The following is a 21,039-nucleotide window of genomic DNA, read 5'->3' on the forward strand; positions in this document are numbered from 1 at the left end:
CTGTTTCAGTTTATTTCTAATATGCAACAAAACAAAAAAGTCAATCTACTTTAGCCCTTAGAAATAAAATAGATTGTAAGAAAACATGAAAAACTTATTCATATACTTGAAAACAAAATATGACGTCATTTGCATATTGACTGGTCATGTTTCAGGTTGACACTCATTTTAGTGATCACTGACCCCAGGATACAACTGAAATTAAAAGTGATTAAAAATGAAATGTAGTCTTAAGTGGCCATTGTGTGGCATAATTATTTATACTTCTATTATTTTTGGATTCATGTTGTTACTGTACTCGCATATGTTACATTTTTCCTGTTTTTATTGTTGTTAATGTTTAACGTTGCGCTTTTAATTATACTGTATACATCTGATTAGTTTAATCTTGAGGAAAACATCATACTCAGCATAAGTTTGTTGCATCTCTAAAATTTCTGCTTTTTGAGACCTCTTAAGAACAGTCCTTTTGTAGTGTTGTGACAATTTATCCAACAAAAATCTTTTAAAAAGACTTCCTAACCCAATCCATTGAGGAACATATCCTACTGTCTTTGATTCATCAAATCTGGAGGTATGTGGTTTTCACTTTACAAGAGGCTGATGAAAAATCTGAACAGACAAATGTAGTGTAGTGAAATGTACAATAACTACCTCTGATATGTAATGGAGTATTTTTTTGTTGTATTTTTTGGAGTATAGTATAGTATAGTATAGCATTTAGAGTATTTTGTTTTCATGTATATGTGTAAGTTTTTCATGTTTTCTTGCAATCTGTTTTATTTCTAAGGTAAGGTAGGTAAAGTAGGATTACTTTCTTTGTTTTGTTGCATATTCAAAATAAACTGAACTGAACTGAGTGTAAGTATGAAGTTGTATAAAATAGAAATAGGTAAACAACCTTACTGGAGTAAAATTACTTTGTTATATTTCACCATTGGTAATAAACAGTCACTACTGCCTTGAATGAAAGCAATGATCCTGCAATGATACAATGACACCGGATACCTAAAATAAAAATATCCATGTACCTATGCAGTCTAGAATCCAGCCCACAGTGCCATCACCTCCACATGCGAGCACTCGGAAATCAGGGACATCATGGAAAAAATTGAGCCTAAGAGGAGAGAAATTACAAAGATATAACTAAAGCACAGAAGAGCAGTTTCACCAAAGAAATGTTTGCACTCTGTTAGTAAATGTCAGGAATGTTTTTTGCAGGTGATAAATGCTGTGAATGGATTTCATAATGGATGAGGCAGGGATTTTCAGAGCTCTGAATGATTTACTGAACTGAACTGAAAGCCTGATGGGCAGAGCTACAGAGAGGGAGTTTAATCGATACGTTCCCTCTTCAGCTGCATTCATTTCACTCCTTTTCTAGAAACGACAGTCGCAGAGTGTGTGCCCTTCAAAGGGACCTTTAATGTGTGTCAGGACAAAGGTGTCGACAGTAGCTTTCATCTCTGTCGGGTCATGAAACAGCTGCATACAGGGCACTGGGCTCTTTCACAACTACCACCTGGTCCTGCACAGTAACAGCTGTAGAAACCATCTCTATATCAGTTTAGATGAATGGGTGAAACAGCAAAAAATTGTGATGTTAGAACTAGCACTTTACGTTAAACAGTGGTGTTATGATGACACTGACAAACTGACCTCTTTAAGGTAATTATAATTTTCATGTTCTCTGAATTGCTGTTTTTCTGTAAAATGTCAGGAGCGAATACAAAATGGAGATTTAGGTTTTTAAATGCTAAATATAATGCTTATAATGTATTGTTAAACTGCACTAACAACAATGCAAAACCACTTAAAGCACTATAAGTTAAAGGAAAAGGACAGCTCCTATTATCACATGGCAAAGTTAGTACATGGCAACTACTTTTTTTTTAATCCAAAATTACATTCATTTTCCATCTATTACTTATTCTGACACTAATGAGAAGCTCATTTAAGACAGACTAAAGCCTACTCAGTTTGAACAAATTGCAAGAAACCACAGTTTGTGCTCTGGTGTTTTCTTTTCACACAAATGGAGCTCGATTACAATCAGGATCAGAGTAATCACATACTGCACACGAGACACACAGCACCCTCTAACGGCCGTTCGTAGGAACTACACTGACAGCAGCTGGGAGACCGAGGCACAAACCTGCACCACCTGGACAGACCTTTTCACAACACGGACCTAAATGCTCCCATATCGGCATAGCAGTTAATTCCTCTGCCTGCTGCTGGTGGTTCATGGCTATGACCTGCTGTATGTTTGCAGAAAACATGTGAGGTTTTACATAAGACTGACACAATATTTGTAATGAGGGAGAGTACAGCAAACTAATTGCATTCCCAAAACAAATTACTCAGAAAAGCTGCCACCTCAACGCCCGTTCTGCCTGTTGCTATGGAGCTCATGGTAACAGTTGTGGAGAGTTAAGCTGCGTGTGGGTTAACCCTCTCTGAGATAAGACACCTCATCTAGTCTTGCGTGTTTGTGTGTATACGTTTGAAATCACTTACACACACCATATATTTCACCAACTCTTGCTCATTTAACACCACCCAAGGATATAAACATGCTACAGAACTCCAGTGTCTGATATTTAAATCAGTATAGATCATTATGCAGGATTTAGTTTAGAGCTTCTTCATTTATAGCTATAAAATTGCTGTCCTAATCATGATAAAATAAGGAACACCAGTAGGGTTTTTATCATAGCCAGAATGAAAAGATTGCAATAAGGAGAAAAAAGTAAACATGGGAACTTAAACTTTGGTTTAACAGTAATGAGTCATGATGTTTTAAATTATGTACAAAGCAAATAAAAGTACCAAACTATAATATCTGATAATATTGCATAATGTGTAATTAACTTGAGTGAGAACATGTTTTAACATCAATACATCATTTGATATTCATCAACATCAGAGTGTTTGTGTCTGATGGCCTTGTGTCATCTACAGATTGTCCCCTAAGACATGAGTGCGTCATTGCGTCGCTTTTTTCTACATGGGCTCTTGAGGGCAGAAGCTCTGCAAGTCGTGACTGAGAGAGAGCGAAGGAGAGAGAGAGAGAGAGGGTCTTGAGAGAGGAGAGAGAGAGAGGAAGGGCAGCAGAGGAGATCACAAAAATGGATGTAAAAGGTGGTGAGGGCTTCACCTTCAAGGTAAAGCATTTATGTGGTTTGTGCTGTAGTGGGCATTTTTCTTACATGAAATGAAGAGTAGTTGCAACAGGATTCATTTCAAGTACAAGCTGCGCTCAGCTTGACGCATACAAAAGCATGTGTCAATAGGTCAAAAGCACAGTACGGCAGTACTACAGCGTTCCATTTCCCATATGTGACCTCTTCAGAAGGCTAGCTTGACATAAAGGTAAGAAGCTCTCTGACAGCTCTGGAAAATAACTAATTACATTTTACTTTATATCATGAGCACTTCTTTTTTTTTTTTTTTTTTTTTTACTGATATCCAAACTCCTGACGCCAGCATAAAGACCTTGTGCCTCCAAACTGTGAGATTTCAACAGTCTCAATAGAAGTACAAGCCATTGGGTACAGCATCAAGTCTAGATGTCGATGGAGATGATGAGGTGATGACACCTACTGAATCATAGGCAAATTAAGATAAGAATAAAATGTCATCAGTGTTCAGTCCTCTGCACTGCTATAGTGCAAACAATGAAACCACGAAATAATAATCCTGCCTCAATTGTGGTGTTTATACTCATAGCAAACTAATGCAAGAAAAAGGCAAGATGGTCTGTGTGGCTCTGGGAAAGAGGCAAACCTGGGATGGCCAAAGACTGTTTTATGAGTGACACTGAACTGATAGAAATTCACCATCTCAGAATCATTCAGTGTTTTAAGATATGCAATCATGTAATCGAGCAACTTGGTCAAGTTATTTTTGTGGAACCTTGGTGCAGATCCATCACCCCTAGATTTGTAATCTGGGGCATTTGGACCAAAAACTTGAATTTGAAATAAATGCTTGTAGTCTTTGGTTTTGTACGCATCACATATTGGAATCAAAAACGCATGAACCTCAATGCAGATCTGAACTAAAAGGTTACATTTTCTGATTTATTCAGTGTTGCTTAACTTTTATGCAATGCCTAAAAATCTTTATCTGTGCAGATTATCCAGGAGTAACTGTACTCAGATGGAAGTCTTAAACATTTTGTATGTAATTATATATATGTTTTTTGTGTATTTGTTGTTGGGGATTTTTTTTGTATGATATTATGCTACCTGCACTGGAGCGGGGTGGTTTATCTGAGGACAATGGACTTCTCTCAAGCCTGGACAAGATTAATAATACACTGTGAAGTGGGTAATATATTTGTGTTACTCCTTGTGTAAAATCTTGCAACCTGGATAAAAACTCTCTGACAGAGACAATTATAACAGCCCAACAACTGGGTTAGCTCGGACCTAAACAACCCAAAAATATAATGAGAAAGAAATAGTTTCTAAGTCCTGTTTTATCCCTAACGTAATTATAAAGCATGAGAAAATGAATGTGTCAGACTTACCCAACCATGGGCCCTCCTTGATCCAAAGTGTACACCTGCCTGGGGTTTAGCAGATACCTCAACTTTCCTAGTACCCTGAATCATGAAACACACAGGAAAAAGAGCTAAAATATGTTTTGTACAATTAATTCCTATGAGTACAGTGACCCAATTGAGCTGCAACATTTCTACTGTACAAGGAATTTTTTTTGGTTAGCATAGAGAACAATATATACTGAGCATGACCCTTACTAATGAGAAATGGCTAAGAATATTAAAATGAACTTAAGAAATTCCATGATAGGTATGTTTTTAGGCATGTATTAGGTATGTTCCAGCCATATTCAGTATTACTACACTTGTATGCACCTCTACTAGATGAATGTAAGCTGTTACTCTCAGTAGCTCTGAAATTTCATTCTATTATGTCCATTTTGTTATTACTTTGCAGCTTTAAAATCACTGCATTTTCATATTGTTTCCGAGTTTCTTGCATCTGTGACTTGGCTTCTGCACTTCCACACAGTTTAAATAATCTGATCTGTAGTTTTTCCGTAACACATGTACAGGTAAAAATAATTCACAGAACAGAAAGATGGAACTGATATGAAAGCGATGAAGACTGTGCTTGCAGGCTATCAGTCTTTTACTGATTATCCTTTTGCTCTTGTAAACGGCCTCAGAAAAAGGACTCACACTGAGTCAGCAGTTTGCTGTAACCTTGACAGGACGTTACATCAAAAGCTCATGATGTGTGCATAATCATCTTCATACACACCTCAACTTTCGCTGTGCTCACTTAAACAAGGGGTACAATTGGAAATTAACCTAACATCAATGTCAAAACAATTACAAATAATTAACAAAGACACCAGTCACTGTGTATTCAGATCCCATCGCTTCCATTAGTAACTTTTGCAATAAGCCCCAACATTTACATCGTGTGTGACACTTTGACATTATTTGCTCATGACATAAAACAAAGATGTTGCTTCATAGTTGTATTCACATCACATGTATTGACATATATTCATGTTTCACGTCATTCTTGTGGAATAGCCACATGTAACATTAAATGTTATTACTACCTAAGAGTTTAAGTGTCTGACTGTTTCTGACATCATTAGGCAAAAAATCCAATTGTGTTTCCACTGGTCTGTAGGGACACAAGATTTCTACACCTGCTCTAAACTGTTTACAGAGTCTAGAAAATTACCCCAGAAGAAACACAGGGTAAATTTTATTTGATAATTAATCTGAAAATGTTGTATACAAAGTTTCTGAGTGTTGAAACAGAATGAATCTATAGATGCCTCAGTCTAAAAAACAACAAATAATAGTAAATAAACATACATAAGGGATGTTCAGCAAAGGTAGTTATGTAATGTGATTGCTTTGCTGCAACTAGAAAGCTGCAAAGGGGAAGACCACACACAAATCCAGTGAAATGTATAATGAAACTGAAAGCAACAGCTTATTTTAGTGATATACAAATAAGTACAAATAGCAATACTAATAGCCACTTGTTTCCTGTTCAAAATTAAAATGTTCTTTTGTTCTTGGCATGTCTATTAATAGAGACTTTTTCTTTTGTAATGGTAATAAAGTGTGTTGCTATGGTAATGTGTCAGGCTGAAGCAGAGCAGCAGGGTATGATCGGTCTCCAGTGTGTGGTATAGAGGGAACAACACAACAGCAAAGGCAGCTTTACTGCTGGTATAGACTGTCGCCTTTAAATTACAGTGTTTAGCAAAGGGGACGTACAGATTGTTTGTGCACTCTGTGATACTGTTAAAATCTGTTTCCAAAAGTATGCTGTGGTTTTCAGTTCAGAGTAGGGCACCCTTTAGTACGGCAACTTACCGCTCCCCCTGTCTCCCTCCACTCTTGGGATTGACCAGGACCAGGAGTGGGTGGGTACCTGGGAGAGGGGTGATCTGGACACAAAGAAATAGAAACAAATCCTCATCCATGTGCAAACCATCTGTTAGATATGTATGTACCTATGCAGTCCTGGATCACATGAGTGAGCGACAGGTTGTGGATTTCTTTGTGAAGATAATGGAGGCTGGGCTGGGATACCTGCAGTGCTTGTCCATCTCCAGGGGTGAATTTAAAAGTCTGATTGGTGTCATCTGGGCTGGTGCTCGGTGGCGAATCGCCCTCACCACGCTTCACCACAGAGTGACGGTCCTGTGAAAAGAGGGACAGTGATGGACTAGAGAACAGATACAGATACAAGGAGGCCAATGTTTTTAAAGGTACTGATGCCTCAATACAGAGCCATGTTTCCACCAAAAGAATTTTACCCAGCAATTGGTCCCTGTGTTTCCACTGTTCAGGGTCTAAATTTAGTTTCATGGAAATTTTAAGCACAATTAAAGATGAAATTTTAATCAAATCCCATAGAGTAATTACAATAAATGATTTGTCTTTGTCCGTTTATTTTAAGCCATTACTGAAGTTATGCCTAACAATAGTTTAAACATTATATGTAATGAAGAAGGGCTAGTTACTGGCATTGACCACAAGAAGATATATAATATAAATAATAAGAGCCATCAGAGGATGGTGTGTCCCCCGCAAAATCGAAAAGCAGTACTTGTTACAGATGTTTATTGACAGCAGGAGTTGAGTAGTCAGAAAATGGTATCTTATGTTTACAAGAGGGATATTAAATGGAATGACATGCTGAGTAAATTATATTTCTGTATGCTTTTTAGGCTCTGTTAACAACAACTGTGCAGGAATGACATAGATAACTTAAACATACAAAGCTGATTTTTCAAATATTTAAGGAATTGCTGAGGGGGTGCAAAAAGATGATGCTATTAAAAGCACACCAGTCAAATCTCAGTAAACACAACAGAAAAATAATAGCCATCTGGCCTTTGTGTTTATTCTAGCTGTTATATACAGAACAGAGATGAAAATGACATAAAAACTGACTGTTTTTACACACATCAGCTGACTAATTTGCAGGTTGTAGTGGAGGCTATGATGTCCAGTTACAAATGTAGCCTAGAAGTGCAATAAATCAGACTGTCAATTATGTGGTTATGGGGAAAATTGAGACGTCAGACATGAATTGGAACATGTGGTTGTTACAGAGAGAACAGCGGCGGCTCAGTCACTCATCTATTTATCTGTTCATCCATTACTGATCAGGTATTGACCCAGCCATTCTCCTCACTGTGAGGCAGGCAAACCAAGGTAACGTGGGAGTGTTTTGTGTATGTTTCACAGCTTGTTAACTGTTTCCTGGTTGGATATGTGGAATGTGTGTTTCCTGGACAACAAATAATGACACTAATTCAGGTCCTAGTAACAAATCCAAAGAGAAGTATCCATATGTCATAATGGATTACATTCATTAGCTTCATCATTTCATTTAAGATCACATATACATTTTAGTGACAAAAGTAGTGGTTTTAATATCCCAATACAAGAAAATTAGATTTGGAGTTTAGTAAGAATTGTAGATAACTTCTTCAGGAAAGGAGATCTGTCTTTGATTTATTTCAGATATCCAGGAATTGTGATTAAATCTCTCTTTCATTTAGAAATGTGATCCTTGTTGAATGGGAGGAGCTGCTAAAAATACATGGTATAGGATTGGTATTATGTTTAACTTTTGATATACATGTAGATATTTCCCCATTGTGAAAACCATAAACATTGCCACTGCTGTTGCTCTGTGTAACAGCAGAAAAAATGAACTTTTTTAAGGTAAATTTTGAGGCCATATACGGAATAATAGTTCAGAGAGTGAACAGTTAGCTGAGATATTTTTTATCAGGAGTCAGCACTGAATTTGGGAGTTAAAATGTAAATGTTCCTCCTTTTTCAGTGAAAGTGAACATCATCTCTATTTGTTAAGTTAAGAAGAGCAGAGAAAATCATTCTCACCAAGACGACGGGGCAGATGTACGAGGGCAACAGAGTGTGGTCTCTCAAGGCTCCTCCATCACACTCAGGCTTGACATTAGATGCACACTTATTATGGAGCTACAGATGAGCAGAGAAGCAGAAACATAGGAACCGTGGGTGGAAACCATCTGTGACGTTGAGTGTATCAAATATGAATAGTATGTGAAGCTACACATTTGAGGTCAGCTATCCTGACAGTTTATACTGTTTGACAGAATCCTCTAGAACAAAGTTTTATCTGCCTGTTATGATTATATAACGTGTTTTCTGAGTAGATGCTCATACTACTACTGTGTGGATGCTACTTTGGAGTTTATGCTGCAAGATTTAGACTGTGAAAAATCCAAGTCAGTACTGACATCTAGTGGACTTTAAAAGCAACAGCAAATAAAATGATATGAATGAGGTAATACAGAACTTTGGAGAATGCAGAAGCAAATATGTAACACAAATATAATGTTGGTGTGTACCTCTAAAAAGTGATTGCAACACTTTAAACTATTAATTTATTGTGTGCTATTCAGATAGAAGTTCGACTGTGGGTTAAGCTTGTAGTAATAGATAAAATGAGTATCTAGGATCTATGTATTTCATACTGCTCTGATGCTACTGTCAACTATGTGTGACAATTGTAATAAATGAATACACATAAATTATTTCTGTTTGCATATTGTTACTCAAGAAATGAAAATAGCTCAATACTTGTTGACCTACTAAATGGTTAATACTTTGGAAACTAGCATCACCAGTGCTAAGTGTAAGAGTTAATCTGTTTCTATGTAAGGAAAGTGACTCACAGTGATCTGACACCAAACACAGTGCAGGCCAGTCAGGCCCTGGTAACGATGATGCTCTGTGACAGCGGTCGCACTTAGTAGGAGAGTTACCCTCAATCCATACATGCTGCATAGCCTGGAAGGACAGAGAAAGCATGAAAATACTGTATAGTGATTAACGAGATATTTTCCATATTACATCAATTTGCAAACATACAGTTGTGGAAAAAAATATAGACCATCCTTGTTTTCTTCAATTCTTGTTCCTTTTAATGGCTGGTATAACTAAAGGTACATTTGTTTGGACAAATATAATGATAACAACAAAAAAGCTCATAAGAGTTTCATTTTAAGAGCCGATATCTAGCCATTTTCCATGGTTTCTTGATAATAACCAAAATCACTTCAGTCTTACATCAAATTGCTATGGCATTGTACTGCTAAAACAGTGCTTTTAGGCATTCCATGTTTCTTTTTTGTCTGTTTTAGTCACATGACACACACAGGAGTTAGTACTTGATTGCACAACCATTGTTTCTGATGACTTTTGTTGGTCTAATACTTTTTTCTATGACTGTAATTTAAGATAAACATTTTTATTAAATTGAATTTATGAAAACTGTATAAATCCATTACTCCTCAACCCAGATAAAAAGCTAAGGAAACATACAATGTATACAGTGTCCAAATACTGCTTATACTATAAAAAATAAAGCTCTTACTTAAAATTTGTGGGTACAGTGATACAACCTCAAACCTTGACAATGATATAGGATTAAGTTCTGAGGTTGTTTTGTTATAATTCAAGGAGACACAGCCAAACATAAAGATTAATAAAGGTTAAGAGTTGTGTTTCTGGACACCTGACTCCGTAAATCACATTTAATCTTATGCCTAATGAAAATTTCTGTTATCAACTTTTCAGTCTACCATTTGTTGCTGGATAGAAAGAAAAACAGCGAACTGGAAAAGGAAGTAACACCAAGATAAGGTTGAAAAGAACAAAACAGCACACTCAGATCTTAATCATCTTGTGGATGTGTCACATTATTGTAAATGTAGCATTCGACTTGGGTCATGATCCAGATCTAAATGAGCCTGAGAAAGCCAAAAAAACACAACAAAACCCAAACACAACCGATGAGTGAACTTGACATTAAAAAAATACCTTTTGCTGGCTATTCAGAAGCTCTGTTCTGTTAAAATAGGACTATGACCCAGTAATAATTTGCCAATATCTCTTTGTTTCATAAGTGAGTAGCATTATTTTATGCTATGGATATCAAATGTGTAGAATCATCCTCTGTTGTGCTTATACTTACGTTGGTGGTCTACGTGACTTGGCGTAGGTGCTGATGCAGGCAGCAATGTCTTGGATACACAGCGTTCATGTACTGTGTATTTGCATACTGAAAACAGCAAGACACAACAGTAACAGTTAAAGGCGACAATAGAATTTATAGCACAATCCAACACACTCTCCACACTGTTGATGTGACCTATTGACCATACTGTTTTATCTGGTTGTCTTTAATCCAAAATATACAACAAAAAGGTGGTAGGGGAAACTGACAAAACTACCTTTACTACATGACTTAAATCGTACATCAACCATTGAAAAGCAGCAGCTCAACCAATCAGTCAGTAATGCAATTACTTGCTAATGACATTGTTAATGTTTTTTTAATCACAACTGTAAGGACTTTCAATTGAAAAATAACTTTAACTCAGAACTGCTCAGGCACAACACCTCAACTTGAATGAGACACAAGGAGCAGAAGAGGAGAAACAAGTTCAATGGAGAACAGATGACGAGATAATACAAAAACAGAGAACAAAAGGTAAGGAGAGGAGATATAAGAAATGTTGATAGATGGAGAAAAGACATTGAGGCAGACTTACAGGAGCAGCAGAGGCCCTGCTTGCGAACTCCAAGCAGCATGTATGGCAGTAGTTACAGTAGGCTGGTTGTTGAAGTGCTTCAGGACGCCACAAACATGTTGCCCATCTTCCTGTACATTCTGAGAAGACGATAGAAACATCTGTTTAGACGCAATCTTTATAGTCTCACGTGCTACAAACTGAACTCTAAGATATTAAAACAACATTTTGCTGCAGTTTAGGGATGACATGACATGATTATAGTAAATAGTGTGTGTAATAGAGAGCAAACGTAACAGAAATAATAATATAAATAGATTTCCATCTCTAAGCAACTGAATTTCAGCAGAGGAAAAATGTCATGTCTGTATGTTAATAGTATAATGTCCCTGAGGTCATTTTTAACAACCATAATAATATGTAGATTTGGGAAAGAAGCCTTTCAATTTTCAAGACATGAACCCCTCGAGAAAACCTGAAAAGAAAACCCCTGGGAAGGTATGACCAGAGGGTGGAGGGTTGTGAGCCATCAAAACAAGTATCTGCTATTTGGGCAAACTTCATGTTTGTCTCAAGAGTAGCATAAAGCATAAATAATGTTGAAAAGCTATTACAATACACAGTGTACCTTTTGGGTTTCAACGAAAATACACAGATGACTGAGCATTTTAAATGTGTATTGTTCCATATCTCAACGTTTAAAACCAAAATAATACATACACTTAAAAATAAAGGACAGTAAGTGCAGCCCTTGTATAAATAATAATATCTTTAAATTAGGGGTGGGCGATATGGCAAAAATATCATATTGATTCTTCACATGAATCTTCGAGACTAATTTGCAAGTTTCTGAACAGAGCAACCAAACAATTTTCCTATGTAAAAATAGCCCAAAAGAAAAAAAATATACAGACAATTTAGCACAAAGAACCTTCCAGAACATTTTAATCTATATAGTTTGTGCAGTTTGCCAACATGTGCCAAGAACATAAACATACTAAAATGTAAACAACACTGTGATTAAGCGCACTTGGTTTTTGAGGTAGCTTTCAATAAACATGAAAAGTAAAAAATAGAAAAATACAGAACAAAATATCATAAAGAAATGCCCATTTCAAATAATCCTCCAGGCTAACAGAACAGGTGGCTGATAGCTCTGGTTTTTCAACTGGTAATCGGTGTATTGGGTGGTCTTGGTTGGAGGAAGAAGTCCAAAATGAGAAAAGAAGAATCAAAGCACTCCAAAAAATTATGAATATGGAAAAGCACTTGCTCCTCTTCTCATAAAGAATGCCTTTACTAAATGCTTGCATTAAAGTTGTTTGCTTTTGTTTAATGCTACCTGTTGCCCCTGGCTGGGTGTGGCTGGTCTTCTAGTAGTTTGGCTCTCATACTGTTTAGGATGCTGTCTCTTCAGCTGATTGAACAGGTTCGTAGTGTTGCCATACATTATTCGAAGAGAATATGTGACAAACCTGTATGTGGAGGATGTGGAGGACTCACGTCTTGCCCCCTCAAATAAAGTTTCCGAAGGTAGGGAAACTGAAAATGAGCTGCACAAAAGCAGGAGATTTAAGTCCTAAGTTCACTTTCATTTTGTATGGTCATATGGCGTGCATGTGCTCATTGTGGGGTACATATGGCACGAAATGTACCACCGTATAAACCCCCGATTCCACGATTTATCTGCTTTGTCAGGTCACGATCTAATATCGTCATATCGCACACCCCTACTTTAAATATGCAGAAACACAACCTGGCCAAAAAAGTCCCTGTTCTGGATTTAAGCTACTCAAATAGTTCAGATCCTTCCATTGAAGAATTACTGCAATGATTAATATGTTTCAGCTGCACAAGGTCTTAACCCTTTAACGGATGCAGTGAGTAGCTTCTCATTTCTTTAACAACCATTAGTTTGACAGAGAGCATAAAGATTGGACGATGCCAAGAATCAGGCTCATCAGGCTTTTGAAGGAGTGATTCATCATTTCACACATGAATTGGCCACCACAGAATCCAGACCTGAGCCACATTGACAGTCTTCAGGATGTGATGGGAATAAGTCTCCCATCATCAATACAAAATCTTGGTGAAAAATTCAAGTAACTATGGACATAAAAAATGTTGTGACCTTAACTGTGACACTACATTAGATTATTTGGTGCAATGGATGCAACAGTGAACCTGTCCTATGACAAACCTAAAGGCGGTCCAATTAAATATTGTATGTGTGACTGGATTGGCAGCGTATATCAACCTCATTAATTCAATAGTTCAATGCTGTTCTCGAAAGTTTACATATGTAGTTATAATATTTCCAATAAACTCATCAAACAAATGAAAACAAGAAGGTTTCACCATGGCTTACACAGAGAAAACAACAAATGAACACCAATCATAGAGCCTTTATAATCTCTACAACAAAAAATTTGCAAGATGATGGTGTATTTCTGTACAGTGCAATGGAAATTTTGTTTTTGTGCTCTGTAAGGTACGGTGTAAGGTGTAAGGTGTAGAATATAAATACAGAAGGCAAATATAAAAGTAGTTTAAATAAAAATATTAAATCTGTCGAATAAAAAATATACAAAAAACGAGTCCAATATCAACAAAAAAGTGTGGCAGAATATACAGGCGTTATGTTCAGTAATGAGTGCAGGCTGAAGGTGAGCATTATTAATAAATATACGAGGTGAGTAGTGTGCAAAGCATGTGCAGTGTTATACATCCAGCAATGCAAGCACACTGAGCCACACACACGTACCAAATCCATGCCCAGTAGGACCAGTAAAGGATAGTGGTGAGGCCTCCTCTGATCCACTCCTCCAGTGTGACTGTCCCATCGCGGTCAAAGTCAATCTCCTCCATCATCTCTTTTAATATCTGCAGCGAGAGTCAACACAGTCCATAGAACAACTGTGTGCTTAAACACAAGTATCAGTTACATTTAACATACAGTGTAAAATATGACTCGAAGATGATCACTTTTACACAAATCTGAGGAAACTTTAAATTACAGTACATAAATAGACATGAAATATTTACATTTCTCTTTCTGTTTTGCTTATGAGTGTGTCATCTCACCGGTCGTAATTCTGTTGAATCCCACTCTAAATACTCTGCCACATGCACCATCTGATTGATGATGCGATCCAGCTCCTACCAAAATAAAAAAAACATCTCTTATTGGACTGAGAAACCACCCTACATGTATTTTCAGCCTCATATTTTACTTATGGCTAATTCTTTATGCCTTAAACGATGAAGGAAAAATGCATAGATGGAGTTTGTACATTAGCATCAAAAGCAGTGATGTAAGTAATTTTACTCAAGTATTGCATTTTCTTTGAGTATTTAATGCAACTTTGCACTTAGCACTTAGACTTTTTACTTCACTACATTTGTCTGATAGGTTTAGTTACTTTTCAGATTACATTGTTCATGGAATTGAGTTTAAACAAATCCACTCTTTAAAATGCCAAAAGGCTGAACTGGTGTAAATTTGAGAGAAAAGTTAGAGGTATATGGGTCTCACAGATTTTCTCAACACTACAAACATGATTATTGTACAGAATATGATGCATTGCTGAAACTACTACTACATTAATGCAGCAGCAATAAGAATACAAAACAAACTATATAGTAAACACTGACCAGGTACCATTTTTAGAGCACTACATTACACTATTTACTTACTCACTCACTTATCAGTTGGGCTTGGTAAAAAAAATCGATTTGACTGATTTGAGATCGATTTCATTTTTTGCGTAATCAATTAATAGTGGATGAGATCGATTTTTCAGAGCAGACCACGAGTACGTGACCCAGGTACTGCTGATGCTCTGTCTTGCTAGCTCTGGGGGCACAGGGCGTCTTGATCTCACTCGTGATGGCTCTGGTGCAGGAGGGACACGGAGGAAGGGTGGGGAAACGGGAGGTCCTCCCATCCTCAAACTTGAACCCCCAGGAACTGGGCACCCGGAGGAGGCTAGAAATATTAACTTGGTTCCACACTCAGGTGTGGAGTTAGAGGATGAGTGAAGCAACAGTGACGGACTGCTGCCCCTGCTCTGACCAACAATCACGGAGCCCACCCCCTCACCCCCTACACCCAGGCCAAAATTGTTAGCAGTGCCCCAGGGTGATAGCAATGTGCCTTAATGCTAGAAGCCACCAGCCATAAAACAGAATAAAGATGACAAAGAAATCAGTTCTGAGCCACTGTAGAAACATGGCAATGTTTCTGTCCCATTCATTATTTAAGAGCAGATTCATCTATTTACTGCTGAAATGTTATATTTATTTCCTTTCTACTGTCAATATTGATACCAGTATTGATGTGTTGCATCGCTGTGGTAATCAAATAATCAGGTTACAAATTGTACTTTGGTATCACTAATGGAATCTAAATCAAACAATTAATACTGAATCGAATCGATATTGGGTCGAATCGAATCATGATTAATCTATTCAGAACCTTATGTATTGAAATCAAAACGATTAAGTATATTGGCCATGATTACCAGCCCTACTTACACTGGTCTACAAGGAAAATGCTTCCGGAATAAAAGTAATGAAATTTTACCACATGAGAGTCACTGATAAAGAAAAATCAAGTAAAAAATGCTGGTTGGCTGAACTTTCCAAGATACAGCCTTGGGTCAAAATGTGAAATTCAAGAATTAATGAGAATGGGTTTGACTCAAAAGGAATATTTGTCTCAGAGCTACAAGATCTACTTCAAAACACTGTCTGCACATTAGAATACATTCACTTTACAGGTTCTTTTTAGTGGAAGATTTCTAAAACTATTATAAAAATATACATAAACCAATATATATGTGTAATAACACTTAATCATATACCTTGAAAACATCAGCAAACCGGCACTTTTGTCATTTATTTTCCAATTAGTCTTATTAAAATACGTAACATTTAGCACATTTAATCTCTGAAGCAAATCATTTCTAAAAAATTGTAGACCAGTGTTATCAGATCTGAATATTTCTTCCAGGACTAGTGATGTGCAAAGTCTATTAAAATATGACCCCGTACTTTGTATTTTCCTGTATTTATAAGATACTCACAGAACAGATTCTCCATTTATGTCATCCCTCAGCACATGGCTATTATTAAACAAGCAGAACCATAACAAATGATGTCATGTAAACATAACCAGTGTCACCCACTGTTACAAGTTACTATTCCTGGAGCTGCTGTGAGCAAAGGGCAGTGAGGGAGAGACACAGACAAAACACAGAGACAAAGATGAAGAGGGAAAAGGGAGGAAGAGGCAGAGACTCACCGAGCTGTCCAGAACACCGTTACCGTCTGTGTCGTACAGCCGGAACATGACTAGAGGGGAAGATAGAACAAAGATCCCATGATGAGTCAGACAGTCTCAGATAATTAGTGGCGCTGTGAAGCTTTAACATTCCTTCCTGGACTCGGTCCAGATGGCCATGGGGTTAAATAAGTAGAGCATGCTACTTCTGGGACCAGTTAGTAGAGATTAGCCTGTCAGTGAGGGCCACTATAGCCTTAGAAGCTAAAGAAGTCTACTGCGCACAGCACAGCTTAAGCATGTCACTGACCTGCCCTATGTGGGAGGTGTAACAGCCATATTTAAGGCCATGGGGAGGCAAACAGAGGAGAGGGAACAGCATTATTACTCTTGCTGTCAACCTGAGCTGACATACGACTGAGACCAGCGGTATAGGCGGTCTGAGCACATACACAGATTGCTTACAACAGCTGCTCCCACTCGATGTCCCTCTGAGAGCTGACCCTCCGCCTACATCCCCGTCCCTGTCACTCACACTCCAGCTTGTCCTCCGGCGTTCCCCTCTCCAGCAGGGAAAGGTAGCAGACGATGTCCTTGAGAAAGACCACCTGAGGCGAAGGCAGGGGGGAGACTTTCTGAGGCGATGGGCTCCTCCGCAGCGACAAATGCTTCTCCGAGTGACTTCTCTCTGTTGATGTACAACGCAAATGTTAAAAGCTACATCCAGCACCCATAACTTGAATCTCCTCTGCGGTTCCTCTAGTAAAACCAAAGTGAATGAACTGAAGAAAGGTTGCAGTAAATTAAACAGTTAAGTATTAGTTTGACAGTTTTACGGGATCTCACAGTAACAGGTGGAGACAAAACAGACCAGTGGAGAACAGGTTGACAAAACACTACACACAGTACAGAAAAAAGAGGCCGATGCCACAGGCTGCTGACCCAAACAATATGACATCATGTGACAGGCAGAACCGATCTGAAAAGCTTTAACTGGATTAGCAGCACCTAGAGGGAAACTAGTCCAGGTTTCAGTCAAAAATATGCTATGGTAATTAATTTTAACAGGGAAAATGGATCAGATGAAAAATTTAATACAGCTCTGGGAAAAAAATTAAGAAAGCACTGGATTTTCTACTTTTAGGAATGTTTTTGACATTTTTGGGCAAATTCTATGTAAAAAAAAATAATAATTTGGAGGATTTTTTTTTTTTATTCAGTCCATAATAACCTCAAGTACTGTGAAAACAACAAGTTTATGTTTGCTGTTTTATTTATTGTCTCACCTCTCCTCTCATTTCAGACTTGTTTTCTGTCCTTGTATGTTTATTGCCACTGTGATTGGCTGGTCTTAATTTTCTATACCTGTGTCTGATTGTCTCCTCTCTCCAAAAAGGGTATTTAGAGTATTTCTTTCTTCCTCTGTGACAAACTTTTCAGCTTCTTGCCAAGAGCATTTGTGATTTGTTGCATGACCACTTACCCTGTGTTTTCTGCATTCGCCACAACTTGTCCCTCTAGATTTGTTTGCCTCCTCTGACTGCTAATCCTTTTTCAGTAAAGATACTAGATCCGACTTTGTCTGGGTCATTCTTTAGAGTCTGAGTCCAAGTTTCGAGTCACTGTCATCCTACTTTTTCACATTCTATAAATCATGGCTTTCTTCATAATACCTGAAAAGCGTAATACAAAAACTAATAATAACTAAATACTATGTAAAACCTGTATATTCCATCCAACTAAAACTAGACTTAAACCAAAACCAATGAAAAGATTAAGAGAAAAAATTAATGACAATTTCAAAACCATTGTAATTGATAGTATTGAACAATTACAGCAAAACAGCGATTCTGATGTATGGTCATTTGAGAAATCATGAAGATCAGGATGTTTCTCCTCACAGGACACACTCTTACTCTAAACATACTGTGGCTAAAGCCTCACCTGGTGAAAGTTTAGGAGAGACTGGTGACCTGGATGGAGCAGTGTTAGGGGTCAGGGCATTGCTGCTGGTCTCTGAGGCTTTGACTTGGGTGCAGGGGGATCTGTGGGGCCCCCCAGGTGTGTGGCCCCCTGTCCCTGAACGTTGCGAGGAGGAACGAGACGAACAAGGGGAGGTGGTGGCTCCTGAACCTGCTGTGCTCATTACACTGGTGTGTTCTGGTGTGTGTCGACCCATGGCAGACAGGATACTCTTTCCATTCATTCCTGTTGGTGTAGGCCCCCAGCGACATGTGTGGATAAAATAAAAGAGACGAGAAGAGAGAGAAGAAGGGATATTTATGTTGACATAAAACTAAAACAGCAGAGGATTATAGGAAGAGACAATGGATGCACAAAGACTTACTTAATAGAGAAACAACAGTATTATAGGCACTAACACAACAGCCAAAAAATAAACTTGATGATGCAGAGAAGCAGATAAAACACTATCCACAAAGCAATACCATTAAGTCACTGTTATCCACTGATCCACAGGCAAAAGTACAGCAAACACGCACCAAAATAGCAACAGCACACAAACAACGGAGCAAGAGGTCATAGCCAGCAGAACTGTGTCCCATTAAGATGACACCACCCTGAGGATATGGGCTTGTCAGCCTTCTCTGGTACCTGTAATGGGGGCACAGGCCACTTCGGTCTGTATAGAGATGCCTGCATCAATGGAACGGGCTTCTGTCATTGTTTCAAGGAAAAAAGGGACAGTGGTGGATGCAGCAGATGAACATCGGTGAGTAAATCACTCATAAATAAACTGTATTTATAATGTTTATGAACAGACAATGACTGTTTACAGGAAGTGAGGAGTTTCTGGATTGGAGGACAATTTTGTAAGAAGTCGGTTAATAGCAGATAAGATTAGTCAAAGGGGGTAGATCAGAACAGAGGCCGAGTTTGGATCTGCTGTTCAATGGCATATGAACATAGTAAGAGAAACGTATTAAACATTTTCAACCATTGCCTCTACATCTCCAGACAGTCTGAAGGTATCTAATATTGTCATGCATTTTGATCCTCTGACAGACCAAGAGGATTAACCAGCTAGTTTTAAACTAATCAGTGACAACTTTATCATTCTCTGACTCCACTTCTGAGTGTATTCTGATTTATCTTCTCCTCTGTAATATTAAATGGAAGACTAGGCTTTGGGAAAAACAGGCCATTTGGGGGACATTTTCCTGAGCTTCGGTAAATACTGGTGGATAGTTCCCACCATTTCCACAAAGTTTTGGAAATAATCAACAGAAACCTGTGAAAAGACAGTGAAATGTCAACATTTAACATAAGCCAGTAAGATTTTCTTCTGAGTAAAAGTGACTCAAACATTTGTTAAAATACACATACGTTGTGTGCTTTACAAATTTAATAAATAAGCTGTATTAAATTAAGAGCGATACAAACATATGACTCTAAAAGAATATCAAAAGGTAGTTTGAAGGACTGTTTATACTGAACAAATCAGCAGTGGTATAATAATTATTTCCAAAGCTCTATATATCAAATAATTGATTAAACCAGAAGAAACCCAAATGGATTAATCAATAATGAAAATAATCATAAGCTGCAGCCCATCATTGTGTACCCCATTACAACAGAGTTCCTATAAACTTAATCATATTAGCATCAATGGGAGATCCAAGAAGCATAATAATCAGCTCTATCCACATTGGGTGATATTATAAAAATGACCACCAGATGGCAGTGCAGTCTGTATCAGAATGGCCTGTATGAGAACATGTCCCCAAAAACACATTAAACAGACTCTACCAAGAGACAGTGAACTCCCCTAATAAAGACAAGTGATATGGTATAAATTACACATAGTAAGTGTACAATGACTGAAATTGATGAAGTGATGTTAACTTGATTTGTATGATCTGTTATAGGGCCTCTGATCTGGGCTTCTGATAAGTACAGTGTGCTTCACAGTGAGGAGTAACTGATGCATTTTTTATATCCTTTTCTGTGTATGTACTCAGAGAACTTCCAGGTTGTGCACTGATGGTAGATCAACACCAAATTATCATGTCTTTGCTGACTACAACCAGATATTGCCAGTGGTGGAATGTAACTAAGTATTTTTATCATGTACTTACAAACTGCCTACTAATTACATTATTTGCACATTACAACTGAAAGGGAAATATTGTACTTTCTCTCTACTACTTCCCAGCTTTAGCTACTATTTGCATCTCAGTTTACAATTTCTCACCTTTTTCATATCCTAATGTATTTTTATAGTTTATCATAAACAGAAGCATTAGGTGTTGCATCATGTGTTCCTGCTTCTTAAGCGAAATAAACTCAATGCTAAAGAGATTAGCTGCAAAATGCATTGTCACAAATCTAAAAATAGGGCTTTTTTCAGATGAACTTATAAAACTTTACTTTTTAATGATACATGGTCTCAGAGGACAGTAAGCCTGACCCAGCAGTAAAGTAGTGAAATTGAGCTTAACCTTAAACATCTCTAGCGGTAAAATGCAACATCCACATTACTGCAGCAGTAAAATGCCTCATTAATGTTAATATATCGTGTTCAAATGCTGACAGGAACCATTTTACTGCAGTGTATATTTGTACAGTCTTTCAATTTAACTGATAACAATTATATAATTTTATTTTAAAAAAAAGGTTTGGATTGCAGAACG

At 37.6% G+C, this 21,039-nt stretch overlaps 1 protein-coding gene across 1 annotated transcript in view; it reads right to left on the reverse strand.

Moving 5' to 3' along the window:
* Positions 1 to 21,039, reverse strand: part of LOC115412330 (diacylglycerol kinase beta) — a 125,661-nt gene that overhangs the window by 66,287 nt on the left and 38,335 nt on the right. The window contains 19 exon segments of the mRNA XM_075353450.1: positions 1,032 to 1,117; positions 4,538 to 4,612; positions 6,380 to 6,453; positions 6,599 to 6,709; positions 8,426 to 8,524; positions 9,244 to 9,289; positions 9,291 to 9,358; positions 10,541 to 10,596; positions 10,599 to 10,631; positions 11,125 to 11,166; positions 11,169 to 11,192; positions 11,195 to 11,243; positions 13,868 to 13,899; positions 13,902 to 13,986; positions 14,188 to 14,262; positions 16,409 to 16,458; positions 16,923 to 17,075; positions 18,332 to 18,595; positions 19,001 to 19,063. Coding sequence (XP_075209565.1) covers positions 1,032 to 1,117; positions 4,538 to 4,612; positions 6,380 to 6,453; positions 6,599 to 6,709; positions 8,426 to 8,524; positions 9,244 to 9,289; positions 9,291 to 9,358; positions 10,541 to 10,596; positions 10,599 to 10,631; positions 11,125 to 11,166; positions 11,169 to 11,192; positions 11,195 to 11,243; positions 13,868 to 13,899; positions 13,902 to 13,986; positions 14,188 to 14,262; positions 16,409 to 16,458; positions 16,923 to 17,075; positions 18,332 to 18,595; positions 19,001 to 19,063 — 1,485 coding nt within the window.

This window comes from Sphaeramia orbicularis, chromosome 21 (genome assembly GCF_902148855.1).
Source record: "Sphaeramia orbicularis chromosome 21, fSphaOr1.1, whole genome shotgun sequence".
NCBI classification, from domain to species: Eukaryota; Metazoa; Chordata; class Actinopteri; order Kurtiformes; family Apogonidae; genus Sphaeramia; species Sphaeramia orbicularis.